The 19,264-nt window shown below is 36.1% G+C and overlaps 2 protein-coding genes across 13 annotated transcripts in view; one reads left to right on the top strand and one right to left on the bottom strand.

Annotated features, from left to right (window-relative positions):
• Nucleotides 1-19,264, bottom strand: part of ARFGEF1 (ARF guanine nucleotide exchange factor 1) — a 270,777-nt gene that overhangs the window by 121,480 nt on the left and 130,033 nt on the right. The window lies entirely within an intron of this gene.
• Nucleotides 1-19,264, top strand: part of CSPP1 (centrosome and spindle pole associated protein 1) — a 65,557-nt gene that overhangs the window by 16,707 nt on the left and 29,586 nt on the right. For all 12 annotated transcript variants that reach the window (XR_012833788.1, XM_075743941.1, XM_075743937.1 and 9 more), the window contains 9 exons: nt 3,359-3,804; nt 7,985-8,086; nt 8,721-8,803; nt 10,592-10,685; nt 11,665-11,722; nt 14,741-14,913; nt 15,803-15,921; nt 17,492-17,570; nt 17,909-18,029. Coding sequence is in view for 11 of the 12 variants with exons in the window: in XM_075743941.1 (XP_075600056.1) it covers nt 3,359-3,804; nt 7,985-8,086; nt 8,721-8,803; nt 10,592-10,685; nt 11,665-11,722; nt 14,741-14,913; nt 15,803-15,921; nt 17,492-17,570; nt 17,909-18,029 (1,275 nt within the window). In the remaining variant the exon portion in view is untranslated. The remainder of the gene's footprint in view (nt 1-3,358; nt 3,805-7,984; nt 8,087-8,720; nt 8,804-10,591; nt 10,686-11,664; nt 11,723-14,740; nt 14,914-15,802; nt 15,922-17,491; nt 17,571-17,908; nt 18,030-19,264) is intronic.

The following is a 19,264-nucleotide window of genomic DNA, read 5'->3' as shown; positions in this document are numbered from 1 at the left end:
TGCAGTACAGTTCTTGATTCCTACTTCAGTCATGTCTATCTGGTAGAAGGATGCTTTCAGTCTTCTGTGTGTCTGAAGCAAGTCCCTGGATTGGTCTTGGTGATAAAAGTGGTGGCCAAAAAAGCTGTCTTTAGACAAAATGTTGAGCTCCACACAGTGTTCCTTAGCTTTTATTTGTAGGTGCTTTTTCCTCAGTGTGTGTCCAGTTCACGAGAAAGCAAGGCAAGTGTGGGCAGCTGTTCAGTATATGGTGCTGTGCATTTGTAAATAATAAAAAAAAAAGTCTTTACTACTGAAAGCAAGCAAGACACATTAATAATTGAACTCCATTTCTGAGCTGAGGCCTTTGATTTGTATGGCAGTAGGCAGCTAAGCACCACACAGCCGCTTGCTCGCTCGCCGCCCCCCCCCCAGTGGGATGGGGGACAGAATCAGAAGGGTAAAAGTGAGAAAATTCGTAGGTTGAGTTAAAGACAGTTTAATGGGTAAAGCAAAAGCTGTGCACACAAGCAAAGCAAAGTAAGGAATTCATTCACCACTTCCCATGGGCAGGCAGGAGTTCAGCCATCTCCAGGAAAGCAGGGCTCCATCACACGTAATGGTTACTTGGGAAGACAAACACCATCAATCCAAACGTCCCATCATTCCTTCTGACTTCAGCTAGCTTTATATGCTGAGCATGATGCCATATGGTGTAGAATGTCCCTTTGGTCAGTTGGGGCCAGCTGTGTCCCCTCCCAACTCCTTGTGCACCCCCAGCCTACTCGTGGGTGGAGTGGGGTGAGAAGCAGAAAAGGCCTTGGCTGTGTGTAAGCACTGCTCAACAGTAATTAAAACATCCCTGTGTTATCAACACTGTTTTCATCACAAATCTACAACTAGCCCCATACTAGTTACTATGAAGAAATTTAACTCTATCCCAGCCAAAACCAGTACAACAGTCAACAGGGGATTTTTACGTTTAATTAGCATTATTGTGAGACCCTTTGTTTTAGTAATCTGGAAGCAATATATTGGTCTGAGAAAGCCTCTCTACTGCTTGTTAATTTTAAAATCTTGTGTAGAATGGGTAAATTTTCTTTTTAAATGTTGTTACCTTAGTTTAGTGATGGACTGCAATAATTCGGAACTCATCTAATGCAGATTTGATTTAAGAAGGACTTCCACTTTTTTTTTTAATACAGAAATTCTTAAGTGTACAGTAGTGTGAGTGCTAGGTTGTTCTGTGAAGGGACAAGTTTATTTTCTTTCTTACAGCAGTCTGCAAGTATAAATACGTGGGTATTTGCAAGTTCTATCTAGAAGAATGTTTCTTGTCTGTCTCTGGAAAGATTGTTTTCTTATGAGAAAGATGTTTTCCTCCAAGTGCATTGGAGTGTCATATAGTTGAAAACTATTTTAATCTGTGAAGACAGCTATAAGGCATTATTCAGGCATGCTTTACATGTTCGAATTCAATATCTGATTCTTACTGGCTTCTTAAAGGGTTAGACTGCTACGCAACAGTGATCCCTAGGAAATGTGTGGCAAAAATGCAGCTCGTGTTTGTGTAACTGAGTCTATAAACCTCTAAAGATATAACTATACGTTTGGGCATTTATGTTTCCTCAGCTGACTTATCAAATCTATTTAGGGAGTCAGGGTTTTTTCTTTCTGCTTTGTTTGTCATCCCATTGGACTTTCATGTTACATTTTTATTTTTCTTGGGTAGAAACAATTTTACTGTCATAAAAGAACAAACAGGAAAAAAAACTGGTGAGAGTTTGTTGCGGTTCTTCCATCTCTGAGGGATATTTGACTTGGAGTGAGAGTCAAATGAAGGGGTCTCATTAACATATGTGACCTCGAAAGTTTGATCCAACTGTTTAGATAATCATAAGAAAAACTTCAGTTGCAAGGAACCTGTGAAAGTCATGTAGTATAATCCCCTGCTCAGAGCAGGGTTAACTTCACAGTTAGGTCAGGTTAGTCAGGCCTTATCCAGTTCAGTTTTGAAAGGATGGACAATCCGCAGTTCCTCTGGGCAACATCTTCCACTGCTTTAACCTCTTGATCTGAACTTCTTTCCCTCCGTATCCCATCGGAATTTCTTTTGCTGCAACTTGTGACCATTGGTTCTTTGAAAACCATGATTCTGGCATCTCTGTAAGCACCCATTAGGTAGAGACTGCAATTACTAGTTCCTCCTGCCCCTGTACATACCCACCTTAACCTTCTTTTTCCAGGCTGAACAAACCCAGCTCCATCAGCTTCTCCTTTATGAGCTCAGGTGCCTTAGCCATCTCAGTAGCCATCCTCTGCACTTTCTCCAGTTCGTCAGTATCCATGGGGAGGGCGTAAAACTGGGCACACTGCACCAGAACCTGAATACTGAATAAATACTGACCAGAGGAGAAGGATCACTTCCCTTGACCTGTTTATGACGGTCTTGCTAATGCAGCCCAGGGTGTGGTTTGCCATCATCACTGCAAGGGTGCTCTGCTGACTCATGTTCAGCTAGTTGTCCACCACTAACCCAGGCCTTTTTCTGTGAAATCGCTTTCTAGGCGGTCAGTGCACACAGGTGCATGGCATTGTTCAGATGCAGTATTTTGCATTTGCATTTGATCTTCATGAGCTTTTTGTCAGCATATTTCTCCAGTTTGTCAAGGACCTTCTGGGTGGCAGTCATAACCTCTAGTATATTGATCCTTCTTCCCAGCTAAGTGCTATTTGCATCTTTCATTTATTTTTCATTACATTTTGTAAAGTATGAGTTACTGTTATCTTTATTCCACAGGTGAAAGAGTAGCGTGCAGAAATACTACAGGATTCATCCAAAACTATGTTGTTTGCTAGAACTGTGTATTGAACACTGGTCCAGTGTGTTATAGGGTTGGTTTTTTATTGTCTAAACCATCCTTTCTCATAGTGATGTTTCCTGGGGAGCAAAGAAATAGATTAAGAAATGGTCAGGTTAAAAGGTTGTACTCATAGGTAAGAAGTATTACGGACTTGTCTGAATCTGGATAGAGTAAAGGTATCTAGTCTCTTGATGAGGTATAAAGTTCAAATTGTTTTTTGATTCTTTGCACCTCTGAATCTGAAGGTCAAATTGGAGTTCATAACAGGCCCATCCAGGATTGATAGCGATTCTTCTGGAAAATATCAGATAAGAGAAAGAGTACCTTTTTTTCCTCAAGAAAAAAATAAAATCCCTAGCTTTTAAGCCCTCTTTGAAGTATTTTTCTTGCTCACCTTCTGCCTTTTCTCCAGTACCTGTTTAGGGATGGTTTGAAGAAATACAAACCCAAGTTTTTGGTCAATGTGATTTGTTTATATTCGGGTCTTTTAATATTTTTTTTTTTCCATTAAACAGAATCAGATGGACAGGAATAAAAAACTTACAGCCGTTACCAGGCTCCAGCCAGAACTACATACAGAAGTACAGCCCTGTAATACAGGTGCACAACCTCCCAGGAAGGATGCTTTTACTTCTACAGAAGGTTATGAAGAACTGCTAAATAAGAGATGGCTGGAGGAAGACAGGTATCATAGGTTAGATGATGAGGTTGAATTAAGAAGTCGACTATTAAATAAAAGACTCGATGAAGATTTGGATGTTCCTAATCGAAGACATCGTGGATTTGCTAACCAATCTGTAATTCCTATTACAAAGCATCACAGACTTGATGAGGATTGTAATTTTGGTAGAAGATATTACAGAATGGACTGTGATCCTGAGATAAGTGAAGAAATGGACGCTAGATTTAGATGTGAAAGCGCTTATGACAGAAAAACTCCCCGGGTTTTTTATGCCGAAAGGTATTCTTCATTCCGTTTTCTCCTTTATTTCTGTAGTGCTTGTTGACAACCATGGTTTGCTCTCATTAAAAATTAGACAAGATTCACATGTGAAAACAGGATTTTTGTCCGTACTTAAAAAAGGAACTTTGCAATAATTTTTAGAAAAATATTTAAAAATTGGACCAGTGCATAAGACTATACATCATACCTTAGGGAGCAAACCAAGGATACTAGAGAAATTACCCCAGAAAAAGAAGCTCACAGTTCGTTTTTATGAAGAGTAGTTTGCCAGAAAGCATGTTAGTATTTGAGAGCAAACCCCTGTGCTGGGAATCCAAGATTACATGTATTTTCTTAGCCTGTAATAGTTATAGCAAATCAATTTTCAATTCAGATTCCAAAATTTGTTTAAGATTCAATTTTTGGTACATGCCATGTTAGAAATGTAAAAATATATTTTAAAAAAATCCTCTTTTTTTACTGCACATCTTGCTAAATGGCAGACTTTAAACATGCACAGTTGAACCAAATCCTGATGGTGTTAATAGGTGCTAATCTCAGTAATAAATACACAGTTTGAATAAACATTTAAGAAAACTCCAAACAAAAGAGGGTGTGTTAGATAAATCATTCACGAGGAAAACTGGTATTAGGTACTGTTAATTATTAGTCTTTACTGTGTTAACTGATAAATCAGTTTGGTTACTTTGACGTAAATTGTTAATCTTTCTCTTCTAGCTCACTCATTTAAAAGTGAAAAAACAAAAAACCAAAAAAGCATAACCTTCCTAATCATTCAGGGTTTGGCAGTCTGGCCATCTTTGGTTATTCCATTGCAAGAACTGGTTGCTTTCAGAAACTGATGGGTTGTGGTCTGAAATAGTACCCAACTTGAAACAGCTGTGTTTTATATAGCTAAATTCCAATTAAATAAAGGAGTAAAGTTTCTTGTAAATAAATTTTAAAAAGGTGCTTGAAGAATGTTCATTTTTTCTCTTTACGAATCTTGGGAATATGACTGTTACAGATGCTAATTTTTTCTTTTTTTTCTTTATGTTAAGAATTCTGTTGCCAGAATTTTTTTACTGCAGTTGCTTCAGTGAAGGAAACACCACTCTTTCCTGTGTTAGGCAAAATCACCACTTTTTTTTTTCCCTAGACTTAACACCACTAGAAAACACAGTAGGCAAATTGTACTACTCTCGATAGTGTTAAATACTATGATCATGTTTTGTTGTTAATTGCTGGTGGACTGGTTAAATTATCTTCTGAGTCATTGTTTACAGGGATAATTTTCTGGATAGTACTGCAAATTAATAACTGGGAAAAACAAACCCTAAAATGCTCTTCTATTGCAAAAGCATTTTCTAAATTGAATGAGGTCATGCTTCTTTCCCAGTTTCAAACGCCAATAGAGTTAAAAGAACTTGTCTACAAAAATAGTTTTTGATATTCTTTCTCAGCCTTTTAAAAAACAATCATAAAGGAATTAAGTAACTATGGAGGAAATGAAATGTCTGGAAGCATTTGGGAGATGCAGACTAAATAAATGGGTTATTTCAGCGTGTCAGATTGTATGTTCAGAAGGGCTTCTAGAAGCATGCATTTATTCATACACTTTTTCTGAAAAAGACTAGCAAATGGAACCAGTGGATAAATAGATAGCAGAAACAAGATTGTTTTCTGCTGAATGAGATTCAGAGAAGAGAATGCAAAATACAAGAATTGTTCCGTTCTGTAGTGTAGTATTGGTAGAAATGAGCAAAGGGGGTTTTAGGGTAGGGTTATCTTGTCCTACAACTTTTCAGAAAGAAAAATATTAGGAGCTTGACTTGATATTTAACAAAGATAACCAAAATGTCAATATTTATGACACTAACAGCAATGTTCATCCTCTGTGTTAATTAACACGAAGGATGAACGTCTGCTTTTTACTAGGTAGCTGTTTGCCACTGTCTAATGCAATGGACACAGAGTCTAATATTTAAATAAAAATCACCATTTGATAAAGTTTGAGGGTTTATTTTGTTTTTCAAAGAACATACACGGAATTATATGTGTAAAATATCAGCAAGGATGGTGTTTGAGCCAAGACAGTATCATGCTGAATAGAAGTATACTAGTTCTTCTAGTTCTTAGTTATTCCAGAAAACATTGATGGTGCTTATATAAATATCTGTGACCAATATATCACAAGGCAATTCGTTGCTTATTGGGAGAGGCCTCTGAAACAGTTTTAGTTCCAGTTTTCTTTCTGTAAAGAAAGTACAAAAGGTTAGTCTTGTTATTGGCAAACTTGGTGCATCTTCTTAAAAGACCATCACCTGAATTGCCTGAACTTAAATTTGTACATAATATTAATTTAAGGCTTGGGTTTTTTTGGTGTGTATTTTCTACTTTGAATTTTTATTCAAAATTACTTTTATTTTTTTCAATTAAATGTGCTTTGTAGTCTAGTACTTTTTTTCCCCTTTACAAGGAACTCCACTTAACCTTTTATGAACTATATTCCTTCTCTCTTCCAGAAGGAGAAACGTGTCTATTAGTTACTGATAGCCTGGCTTGTAAAGAGTTAGCATTGTTTTTTTTCTTCATTTCAGGCTAAATCAAATGTGTTTTCCAGAACACATTTGCTTCATGACAGAAACTAAATTCAAAAGGAAGAATATTTTTATTTGCTGTACTAATTTTTTAATGTTTTTAAATGGGCTTTATTAATTTGGAGAGCCAGGTGTTTGTAATGGGACTTTTCAGAAAGGTTTCTGTTTTGACGGAGGTACAAGGACTGTGGCGTGTTTCGGCAAATAGAAATGGTGACAGGCTAGTGAGAGGAAGTGCAAAATGTTTTGGTTCTTATTAATGGAATACTTTGGTCATCCCCAGCAACCAGGTCTGTCCTATAAACAGGATACAACAGCTTCTTGATTGAATTGGGCCAACATGTCTGGGCCTGCCATGCTAAGCTTGCTGCTTTTTACAAAAAAAGGTTGCCTCCTGAATCCCAAAGTTTGTTTCTTTGCTTCCTCCCTGCATCCTTTCATCATGCTATGGACTAGGCTTTCCATTTCCTGACTGTGTTTCAGTCTTACGTGACCAGCCTTGTAAGTAGCAGACTGATCATTATCAAAAAGATGATCTTGATCATGAAAGATCATGTTGTACCAAGAGGATGGATGTTGTTCTTTCATGTTCTTGTGGGTTGTTAAGATGCTAAATCAATGTTTAACAATCTGCTTGCATCCTTTCGCCTTTGATTATTGGCTTTTATTTAAATTACAAAGATGGGCAGAGCTGTGGATCTTTATACATAAAAGAATACAATGGGGGGTTTTTTTATGTTTACCTAGGGGTTTGTTGGGGATTTTTTGTGGGATTTTTTGTTTATTTGTTTTTTGTTGTTGTTATTTGCTTAATAGGAAGGCCATGGCTCTGTCCAGCTCTGGAAAATATGTAACTTTGTTAGCATCTATTGGGTACTTCATTTTCCATTGAATATCTATTCTTGCCTTATTTTATCAAGATAACTTGAAGTCCTCATTGAAGAGTAGTTAATTTGCAAGGCAAGAAAAGCCTGTAAATTCAACTACCTCAGATGTTTTCAGGAAAAGTTCCCTTCCGTCCATACAATTTTTGGCATCTTTGGAATTATCTGAAGTTTCAATTATATTATTTCATATATAGATGATTCAGATTTTAGCTCCTGAATTTTTACCTGTCTTCTATATTGATCAAAAGTCACCTCTGTCTTTTAAAGGGTGTCAGGTGCACAGGGAAGGATAGGTTGTCATTAAAGAAGCTTTTCATATCTGAATTTACTGTTTCACCAGACTTGCCCAATAGCTGTGTGCTGAAATCTGTTGTAGACTTTGGCTCCTGAGGATTAAGAGCATCAAGATCTGTTTCAATGAATGCAGTTTGAATGCTGAATGCTCTTCAGCTCTCAAAACTCTTAACCAGGGTCAATAGATAAAGGTTGCATGAAAGCAGGCTTGGGAATTCACACTCCAGACAGAGAGTTGCCTTGACAATGCTAGCAAAGGGAATTATTTCTAGAAATTTTGTGTGATGTTTTTAGAACTGATTCTGCCATCCAGTGTGCTATCAGGCTGCAGATCCATTTGCGTGAAACTGCTGGACTTTCCATTTCAGATTAGATGTTTTTAGGCAAGCGTGGCTGAATATTTTCTGTTTCTTTAAGGCCCTGTCTGGATGGAATAGCAAGAGATCTACCTGCAGATTATGAAGATGACTTAAAGGAGAGAGCACGTATGCAGCAGATGTCAAGAACTGGAAATTCTAGGTGTGGTATGCAGTGTATTTTTCTGATAATTGCACTACAAAATCCTGGTGAAAGGAAAATGTTTATTTAAAATCCCTGATATGTTGTCTGAAATGGCTGTTTTTCCTGCAGCTAGGATATAGCAGAACAAGAAAAGCATGTTTCCTTTGAGAACAGCTATGCCAGTTTTCTTTTTGAAACAATAAATCACCTGTTCTCCAACTGAAGACTTTTAACTTAATGATTAGAATAACATAGAATGCTTTTCTGATAGTAGTTTTGAAAGTCCTTTTTTTTCCCTCTTGTCTTGGATCACTTCTGGACTTGCAAAACCAAGTGGATGAGGCAGAAGCAAAACACTTGTAAAGCTTTACATAAACTCTTAACTGGCACCACTCAGTCTGTCAACATTGTTCAAGTGCTCAACTGAGTCAGTGTTTCTGATGGCTTCAAAAACCGCAGGCAAATGAGAACTGTGAGAAACACTTATTTTTCTGGGAGGTTTCTTCTTTTGCTTGTGATATTTATTTCGATTTTAAAAAAGCTGTTTGTCATAAATGTATCATAGTGATGTAAGTGCATCTGTCATAGTTCACACAGACTGCAAATAAATTCTCGAGTTTGATCTTTCCATTTTCTTTTTTGTCTTTGCCAGAAATCAGGTACAAATTAGTTCTGCAGTTAATGAACAGGCCAAGTCTGCAGCCGAAGTGCCATATGCAACAGGGCTTGTTGTTGGTATGTATAAAAACCTAACTAATGACACTGAGTTAGCCTTTTCTCTGTGTATTTTATTTTTCTTTGGGAATAATTAAAAACTAGCAGAATTAGCGCTTTTTTGTGTGTGTGTGCTATTGTCCCCAAGACTGGTAAATAAATATTATTTGCATAGAGAAAATAAAAAAGAAAAACATATTCCTTTTCCCTCTTAATGTAACAGGGCTTTTTAATTAATTTTGAAGTGCCCAAGTTTCTTCTCAGATTCCATTGACGGTTTAAGGCCCAGATACATTATTAAGTTTTTTACGAAATGAAGTCTAGGAGAAATATTAACCTCTGCGTTGCTAAAGACACAACTTGGTATTGAATTTTAATTGCAGAAATACAGGAAACAGTACTCTTCACAAGCCTGTTCAAGAACAAATGATTCTGATCAACTCTTACTGCTTAAATGTAGCCATAAAATTTAGCAGGGAACATTATTACTGAGCGTAGCAGAGAGAAATACTGTTGGAAACATAGCATTCTTAGCTAAATTCAGAAAGTTGTAAGGCAAGAATAAAAGAACTGTAGTAGTTCTTCAGATGGGAGCCTTTGAAGGCAAACTAGGTTTGAATTGTGGAAAAATTGACTGATGATTGTGAGAAGAATTTCTCTTTATTTTTACATTTGAACTTAACTGATCTTCAGTGCTACATGTGGCAGGTCAATTTTCTGGAACTGTTTAAAGGCAACATTAAACCAGTGGTGTGGTAATGGTCAGCCTCTCTAATCTGTTCAGTCATCTCATTTGTAGTAACTTGAGTACGCAAAGTTGTGAATCTGTATTCCTAGCAGTCCTGGTTAGGAGAAGAATATTGTTAACTATCTTATATAAAGATTAAGGAAATTTAAACTTGAAATTTTTGGAAACAAGAAGTCATTTCAGACTCCCCAAAAATCATAAACCATGAGGTTATCTTGCACATTTTGGTCACTTTACAGTCCCAGCACAGTAACTGAATAAAAAATTCAATCGGTCATGCATCGTGGGTTTTTGTTATTGTTGTGTTTTGCTTTTTGTTTTCGTTTCTTTGCAGTTTCCTTCACTTTATTGTTCAGATCTACTTTACTGGAGATCCATAGTGACTTTGTGTATGGAAATAGGATAGGAGTCCTTGTATCTGATAGTCAGACTATATAGAAAATAGTGATGATGGGTTTTTTATGTTGTTTCCTTATTGTGAGGGAACTAGCACAAGTTGAAAGTTTTTTGGGTTCCTTAGAATCCGTGTGAGATGTTATCCCTGTTTCCTTCTATATATACATATCTGTCAATACTTTGCTAATTCTTAGGAGTCATGGGAACCATCCTAAAAGTGGAACAATTTGCTTTCCTACCTGTGGGTTTGACTCTTTTCAGTTTTAACTCATTGTTATCTAGAGCAGTGCCTCATAATTTTGGAGTGCCATAGAGTATCTTCCTTAGTTGAGCATTAGGGGGGAAAAAAAGATAAGTAACTTTTTTCAGTTGCTGTTGTATCACATAGCTTTGAAATTTGTAGCTTCCTGACTATACAGAAACAGACAAACTAGGAAAATAATAATGAAAGTTTTAGTAGTTTTGATCATCATACTCCAAACAAAGTGTATATTAAAACTAGAGTATTTTTTAAGTCAGTAAAAATCCAATATTCTTATGCACGTTCCCAGATTGTATACTACGCTATGTTTCATGTTTTAAGTTGACTGAAATGTGATGTTTTTGTCCAGTACCTTTTGTGTATTTTGTGGAGCTTTTATGCAAATGTGCGGTCATTTCTTTAGGTGGTCAGGACCGAGAACTTCTCCAAAGGAAAAAAGAGAAATACAGGCAAGAACTAATAGAACAGATGGCTGAGCAGCAGCGAAATAAGAGACGGTAATGGCAAGTTACTATATTTTTAAAAGATATTGGCTGAAATTTAAAGGAATTTCATGAATTCAGTGTGGTAAGACAAATTTTCATAACTAAAAAATTCCAGCTAGCTAGGTAATATTGCATTCAGTTAAACTCGTTGTCATGAGAGCTTTATTTTTTAATAAACAAATATACCCGCTTTTAATGGAATAAAGGAAAAAACAGATTTTTTTAAAATTTTTGAAAAATTACTTTTAGTTTCTTAACTTTAGTTAGAGGTTCTTTACCCATATCTTTTTGGCTGGTAGAGGAGTGTCTAATTATTTTGCAAAGTTGAAAATTAATTGTGTTTTGCCTTCCATTTTGGGAAAGTAACCTTTCATTTTCAAAGCACTTGACCATCTGGCTTATGCAGAATAATAAAATACAAATTTCTTGCTTACCTATCAGTAGCTGCCTGCTGAATGACAGTGTGGATACATAAAAACACACAGTGATATTAGTGAAGGGATAAGGAATTAAAAATAAGTTGTTATTGATGGTTTCACTGTGATGAAACATTGTACGTGCTGAACAAGCCTGAGCTCTGAAATTAGAGTATAGTACTTATTGCTATACTTTTGAACCATTCCTTTCAATATGTTTATAATAAACTTCTTGCTGTAATGTGAATAAAGATCAATTTTTAAGAAATGTTGTGAAAGGTTCTAGTAAAAAGCAATGTTGTGGTTTGTCCTTTTATGGTAGTTGGATTTTTATTAGGTGGAATAGATGATAGCCAGATACTTCTTGAGAGTTCTGTTTATTTACAAATAATATACAATATCCTTCTCTCCTGACTCCAGAAGAAACCAAGTGGAATCATGTCTTCTGTTCTCCTGTATTTTCAGAGTTATTTTAACTACAGAGTTGTGAAGTCTGTGCTTTATAAGAGTGAGTATAGCTGTTACTGTTTTCTGATTTGAACCTTTTTATTTTTCCTTTTTTAAAACAAAAACAGTGAGAAGGAACTTGAGCTCTCAGTTGCTGCTTCTGGAGCTCGAGACCCGGAAAAGAAGGTAAGGAACTTGGATTTTCTTTCACTTATACAGACTTTTTTTTAATTACATGTACACTGTGGTTGCTCAGTCACAAAGCTGTAGGGCTTTTATAGAATCATAAATGTTGTTTCTTTCTAATAGGGCATTAGCATAGAATAAAATTGAAGCCAAAGATGATAAGACTGTAACTCATTACACATGCTTTCAGCTTAAGAAGAAAATATTTTCATGGAAGTTATTGAACATTTCCTTTGCTGTGACCAAATGGTAATTTTGTACAAGCAGTGGGTATCATGGATAAAATACTTAGTGTCCAGTGGTAGCCTGTACGAGCACACATTAGTAACCTTTCTTTGGGAATGTAAAGTATGCTGCAGAAAGTTTTTGCTCTTTTTCAATTAAAAGAAAAAAATCCAGTTGTTTTGTAGCAGAGTTGATTTCATTGTAGCAATTATTAATTTCAAATTTGTAACTTTTTTAAACCAGCAAATGTAGTGTTCAGGATTGCAAACATTTTTATAGGATTTTGTAAAAAGCAAGAAGTTTAATATCCTGTTGTTTGTAAGACTTCATGCAGAGTTCCTACTATCTCCACTTCCTTAGTAAGGTCATATTGTACTAAGAATTTTGATTAGTGTATGTGGACAAGTAAATTGTCACCACTAGTAACATTAGTAGCAGACTGATTGTCACAGAACTAGTATGATTTATTTGCATGTGTGTTTGCTAAGTGCCTGAAGCCATTACATCTTGGGTGCAGTAGAGATCCGTTGTTGGAGATGTAGGATGGGTAACTTTCTCAAGCAAGAATAAACTGGTTATTAATTTAACTGGTTACCAGTTCAAAAAAACAGCACCATTGTTTATTTAGGGGAGGCTACAACGCAGAAACTTGGGCCATTTCTGGAGAGTTCAGCAGAAGTGACAGGAACTCTTATTTTCTAGAAAATGAAGATGAATGAATAGCTGTAAGATGCTGTTAGTCAGCACATGAGGCAGGAGGCTGAGAACGCACACAGATAAGCAACAAAGCTGAATCAAAATTCTTACTCCTGAATGGGGAGGAAGAACACTGACAAATGGTCTGGCTGTATGTTCCTGCCCTCTCTGCTTAAATTATCTGTGGTGTTTGTTTGATCCCTTTTGTGAACTGATTCAGCTTGTTTAGCTGGCAAAAATCTGGATCTTCTTTGCTGGTTTAGTTGGCTTAGAGAGGTAAGTTGGCTCATGGGGGATTCTGATGATGGTGAAAGGTAGAGGGATGGAATGTACAGCTGGGAGCCAGGCGGGAAAAGAGGAAAAACTGAGCGGAGAATGCCGGCTCTTTCGGCACAGCAGGCTGTAAGGTCAGCATAAACAGTTTTCTCTAATCAAAGCTGACTAGGCAGAAGCATGCTGTGCTGCAGCACTCTATATACCATACGCATCTCAGTCAGAGACTGAAAAGTGTCTGTTGTAGGAACAAAATTATATCCAGAGCAAGTCCAGGGCATGTACAATGTTTTAAAACTATTAATTTAGCTGAAAGCCTTCAATTAAGTAGAATTGCTACATTCATTAAGCATCAGTCACTGTTAGCTTTAAATTGCCTCTTGGGGAGAGATTCTAATTAGGTGGATTTCTTGATTAATTACAGGTTGGTTAAATAGCAATGCCTGCTTAAGAATCTATAAATGCAGACTGTTGTATATACTGCTTGTTTAAAAGAAAACAATCCCCAGGATGAACTGAGTACCATAGTCACATCTGAAATTAGCTACAGAGCTGAAATCTGGGGCACTTTGGGAGCAGTTCGCATTAAACTTGTTAGTGAGAAAGGCTGTTTTAGATGTTCTCCTGCTCAGGGCACTGGATTTGAAAAGACTAGTTAAAAAAATAAAATTCTGTAGACTGCTTTATAATTTTCAATTGCTGTAGCTCATATCTATTATCTAATTTCTAGAAATTTGAAGTTACATTATAAACAAATATGTCTAGTAAATTTTGAGAATTTTTATCTTAATGCTGTAGTTCATGATTGGCGAGTACTAACTGCCTTGTATATACTGTCTTGCAGCTAAGTGATGAGGAGGTAAACATTTAATATTTTGCTGAAATACTTCTATGTTGTAGGGTATATGGTTTGTGGTTAGATATTTAATGTTTAGCTGGTTGCTGGTATTACTTTGAATGCATGTTAATTGAAACACTACAATGTTAGAACCAGTAAAACACTGCCAGATAGAACCAGAAACAAAATCTGTTTTATTTATACAGTGTATGAATTTTTTCTGGTCTTCTATTATATTGACTCATTTAAATGTTAAAATATGTATGCATAGCTGTTGGTGTAAGGGCTTTCTGGATGTGATGGGATAGTTCAGAAACTGACTTGCATGCCTTCGCATTAATTGCATGTTGCCCTTGACTTTCCTCTGAGGCTGCCGGTTATCAATAAACATTTGATATTTCTCTTTTAGAAAGAAACCCCCCAAAATTTTATACTTACTGTGTTTGAAAAATTTAATAAAATCAAAGAAAATTAAAAACTAAAATAATGGAATTGCAAGGAAATGTTTATTGGAAAAAGTCTCAGAATGTGTTTGGTTTTAGTTTTTACTGATTATGAGCTATTTTAATCTTGGGGTGGGGTGGAGGCATTTCAGAAACTTTTCCTACGCATAATATGAGAATACTGTCCGTGTAGGAAATTGTCAGCTGTAGATAACCTCTTCTACAGACAACTGTGGAAATACTTCTTTTTTTCTGGACAAAAAGTAGAACCATGTACTTGCTGAAACCTGCCATAGAGGTTGGTTTTTGTAAATCTGTGATAAACATGCTAGATTTCCTTGTAGTATTAGATTTCCAGTAATTCCTTGGGAGAAAAAAAAATGCAATTACTAGAAATTTGAGCAGCAAGTTGGGACCCACTGAAGTGTTTAATGCAACTTAACTGGAGGTTCAGAATATTTCCTAGTAATAACAAGGTAACTGTTTGGGTTTCTCTTTTCCTGTGTTGTGTTTTGTTTGGATTTTTTTTTTTCCTCCCTTCAGCCAAATAGATTGAGGCAGTTTGGCTTGACAGTGAGAGCTTCTGAAGAGAACATACCTCCTGAAAGGCCTAGGGTGGCTTTCCAAACTCCGGTGCCCATCCCTTCAGCCTCTCCAGTGAATGAGGACTTTCACAGGGGGCTGGCCAGCACTCTCGGTGAAATAGCAGCTCCCAGGTGCTTCACCATCATGTTCATTTTGCATATTAAATAAGATTGATGTTAATTATGTTATTACTGCAAAGGTAGAGCTCAGTGATGCTATTGATCCTTCTCCAAGGAACTAATGAAGGTAGAAATAATGTTTTGACAATTAGCAGAAAACTAAACTACTTTACAATGAAATGAACTTTTAATGTCTATTTCTTCACAGTTTATTTTGAAAAAGCTGGGGATGCTGGATTATCTGTGAAGACAGCTCTCTCAGTGGATCTTTGTGTACACTAAGGCTCATGCTGCAGAAATTATGTCCGTGTGTAATATTAAACCATGTTGTGAGGATGCTTGGGCACATGCCCAGCAGCGTCCATATTGTTGGAAGGCTGGTATGGCATGAGTTTGGTCCCTGTCAGTTAAGTGATCTGCCAGGGCTAAGCTCAGGAATGCGGTATAGGCAAGGACAGCTTCCACTAGATGTTGTGATTGAGACTAAACTGTTCAGGGAGAGAGAAGGAGCTTCAGGCGTGTGGCTGAAGCTGTGCTGTGCCACTTGCCCTTTGACCAGAGACTAATTCTTGGCTTGTTTTATTTACTGTTACTGATGCAACCAATAAGAATCATTAACTGAACCAGTTAAAGAAGGCGTGCTTGTTTTATGTTCTTTAGATCTCTGGAATAGTGCAGCTTCATGTACTACTCCCTAAGAAAAAGTTAATTCCCTACTGAGGCTTATTGTATCTTGTTCCTGCATGACACTAATGAGAGGTCTTGGGCTGAGCTAAATCTAGAATTTTCCTATAGTAAATTCTTTCTCCCTCTCTTTTTTTCCTCTCCTTTCTTTCTTCTTTTGATGATCTCTTTTCAGTTGTACAACAAAATAAAAAATTACAATCCTTTTTTCTTTAAGGCTTGCGCCATTGCCACCACCTCCACCACCAGTTTTGACAGACAACTATAGAACGCCTTATGATGACGCATATTACTTTTACGGGGTTAGGAATCCTTTGGATCCCAATCTTGCATATTGTAAGTTGATGATTTTAGGTGGATTGGTTGTTAGAGTGATTTAGATGACTGCTTTTAATCTAGTTAAATGATGAGTAATGTAGAACTAGTGACAACAATTTTAACCCATTTCTTAGATGTGTATTGAATGAAAAGTAGGCTTTTTTTTTTTCAATGCAGTAGTTCCCTCCAACTGCAAAAGGGGCTATGGCTTCCAGAAATTTTGTTTATCACTTCAGCAAGCTCTAGTCTCAGCTACTTAGCCATTACACCTTCCAGATAATTTTCTTTATAGTTTTGATAATCACAACATTATTTTCTAAAATTGCTTAAATCGTATTATAATTGATTACATGTGTAGGTATTGTTACAGTTTCAGATATAACTTTAAATATTCTTAAAGGAGCTGCATGAAGTAATCAAACTTTTTGTTTTAAGAACTCCTAGGTTTTTATCTACCCTTTGACTGCTTCATGATTATTTCACAAGTGGAACGACTGTGATGTGTGTGGGGAGGGACTGAATTATATGGTGTTTGGGTGGGGTTTTTTTTTGCTTTTTTTGCTTTTCTAGAGGAAAACCCAAATACTTTTAAAAAGTTGTTGTGCTACCTTCATAGAAAGGTTCAAATAAAGGAGAAATTGCAGTAATAACTCTTCTACTGGTTGATATGAATGATATTTGTATCCACTGGGGAATTTCAGGAATGCTAGAGATTTAAGAGCAAAAGTTTTTAGACTTTTTTATTTTCTCTGCTGTAAATTTCTCCCTATCTTGAAATGTAATAGCTTATGGCTTGAGATTTTTTTTTTTATTGTTGCAGGCACCTTTTTTACCTTATCTTTGTAATCTTATTTTCAGAGCACAGTTTTAACTCTCAGAAGTTTTGAGGGTTTTTGGGGGGGTTGTTTGGAGGGGCTTTGGGGTTTTTTGTGTGTTTTATTTTGCTGTTTTGTTGTTTGTTTGTTTTACCCTTGTATCAATATAAACTCTAGGGTAAAATGGCTTACACTAATACTTAAAATTCACATACGAGAGTTAGATTGTCTTAAAGCTTGTCCCAAACTGGAATATTGCTAGTGCTTAAAATTTGAAAGTGTGAAATTGTTTTAGAGATGCATCTCTTACTGTCTTGAACACAAGCAGTAGTATAGACAGTAATTCCAAGCCCTGCAGTGGCAGAGTGCTGCAGGTCCTCTTTCAGGAAGAGTACAGATGCCAAAGGTACTGCATTCCTGCAGGAGGCAACGGGGCTCTCCTCACAACAGAGGACACATTTGGAAAGCATGAGGACAAGTGTTACATTAAGCGAGTTATTTCTTTTTGTTAGTTCATTGTAGAATATGTTAATGAAGACATTTGTAAATTTTAAAGGGATTTAGTAGAATTTAAGTAATAGAGTTGTACCTTGGCGTTTTATTTCTTGATTTAGAGGACATTAAAGATTAGCTAAGTTTGTTATACAAGTTTGAGTCCTGTTTGTAATTCTGCAGTCACAGAGTTTCAGCAGTCAGCTCTGTTGTTTTAAACAATGGCAAATGTTTATATCTGAGCTTTCAAAATTTAAAATAGAAAATTTTTTACTGTGTAGATGGTACAGGTATGATGGGAATGCAACCCACACCTAATCCAGATCCTCCTCTAGGCCAAGCCCCAGTAGAGCGATCTGTGTAAGTATCATCTGTATTCATATTCTTTGTATATATTGGTTTTGATATGCTTTTCATGTTGGGAATATTTTGCTGAAAACGGCTATGCCTTTGAAAGAAAGTGTGTTAAAGAAACTCTTCAAACTTCTAATTAAGAATTTCTATCTAAACAATAATTCAGTGAACTCTTCGTTTTATATGGATTTATGAAAATGTTGAGATTATAAACTGCCAGGCTGTGGAAAACAACAGCTCTTAAATATTTCAGGCAGGAATTTTTAATATTTTTTTTTTTTTTAATTCCTCCCCTTCTGGACCCTATGTTGTTTTCCTTTTATATGTGTGGTTTTCTAATTCAGAAGTAACATTGGACAGAGGAATACAGGAGACAGACAAAGAAGCATAGGAGTATTTTCTGAAGAAAAAACAAAGCCTTCCAAAGAGGCAACATTATCTTATCAACAGGAATTACAACAGCAGGTACTGAGTGATAAAGCTTCTGATGCTTTATTCTTCTACTCTTCAACATATAATGGTTGTAACTGTAGTAGTCTTTCAAACATACTTATTTAGTTTACTAGTAAAATGCTTTCTTAACTCTCCCTCCCTTCATTGCTTCTTTCCTCCCATTCCTCTGACCTTGCTTTAGCTCATTTACCTGTTCAGGTGGACAGTAAGCTCTTCAATTTTTTTGTCAGAGGCAGAGAGAATATTAAGACTGACAGCAAACAGATTAGTTTCAGGCATGGAGTTTTATATAATTATTTTCATAAACATAAGAACCTGCATCTTAAAAGCAATGACTTGTATTGCTTTTTCCTATTGAAAGATTGCTTTTGAGTATTATTGCTGTAATTATTAGAAACACTCTTAATTTCAGTAAGTTCTTCATGATCATTTGGATACTAATTCAAAAGCTTCCCTTATGTTTGCTTCCAGTATGTATTCGTAGGTGTTGTCTTGCCTCTTTCCAGATTCCTTTTTGATACACTAGACAAAGTTCTTGAGTATCCTGTCTTCCAGTAGACATCTTAGTCACCTACTCATTTTAATGGCCTTTTGCTGCTGCATCTTGTGGGAGTTTACATTTATAAATGTATTTGACCTTGATAAGACATGTTATTTCGGAAGAGATTTTGCTGGAACCCAGTTCAGTGGTACTAACGGTGTCTTATCTTATTCTTCTTTATATATTTATTCAGTGGAGGTAAATAATTGCTATAAAAATATTGTACTTCTAATTATGATTGTGGGTAGGGATAAAGGAGAGGCTGCCAATCAAGGTCAAATTAAGAACAAAATAAATATTTAGGGATAGCGTCTGATATTGCATTTATGCTTCTCTGAAAGCATTTTTTCACTATAGTCTTACGAAGTAAATTTTATCTTGCTATGTGAGAGACTGTACAATTTGACATAAAGGTCTAATAAATGTGGCACAATACAGACTTTTAAAGTTATGCTGCTTATGGTTGAAAGTGAACAGAATGTATTCTGCCTTTTTTTTTTCCCTATAGACAAACCTGACTGACCATTTTTGTGAACAGTTGAAGTGACTAGATGGCTGTTTGTGTTGACTCATGATATCTCTTTGCAGAATTGTCTGACTATTTGATAAAGGAAAATGTTTATCTAATGCACAGAAGAAATAAACTTAAGAAAAATATATCAATATATTTCAGCTACACAAATAGTAGCTAGTGTTTTAAAAACTT

This window comes from Balearica regulorum, chromosome 2 (genome assembly GCF_011004875.1).
Source record: "Balearica regulorum gibbericeps isolate bBalReg1 chromosome 2, bBalReg1.pri, whole genome shotgun sequence".
Lineage (NCBI taxonomy): Eukaryota > Metazoa > Chordata > Aves > Gruiformes > Gruidae > Balearica > Balearica regulorum.
This window is presented reverse-complemented; position numbering and strand designations above follow the sequence as displayed.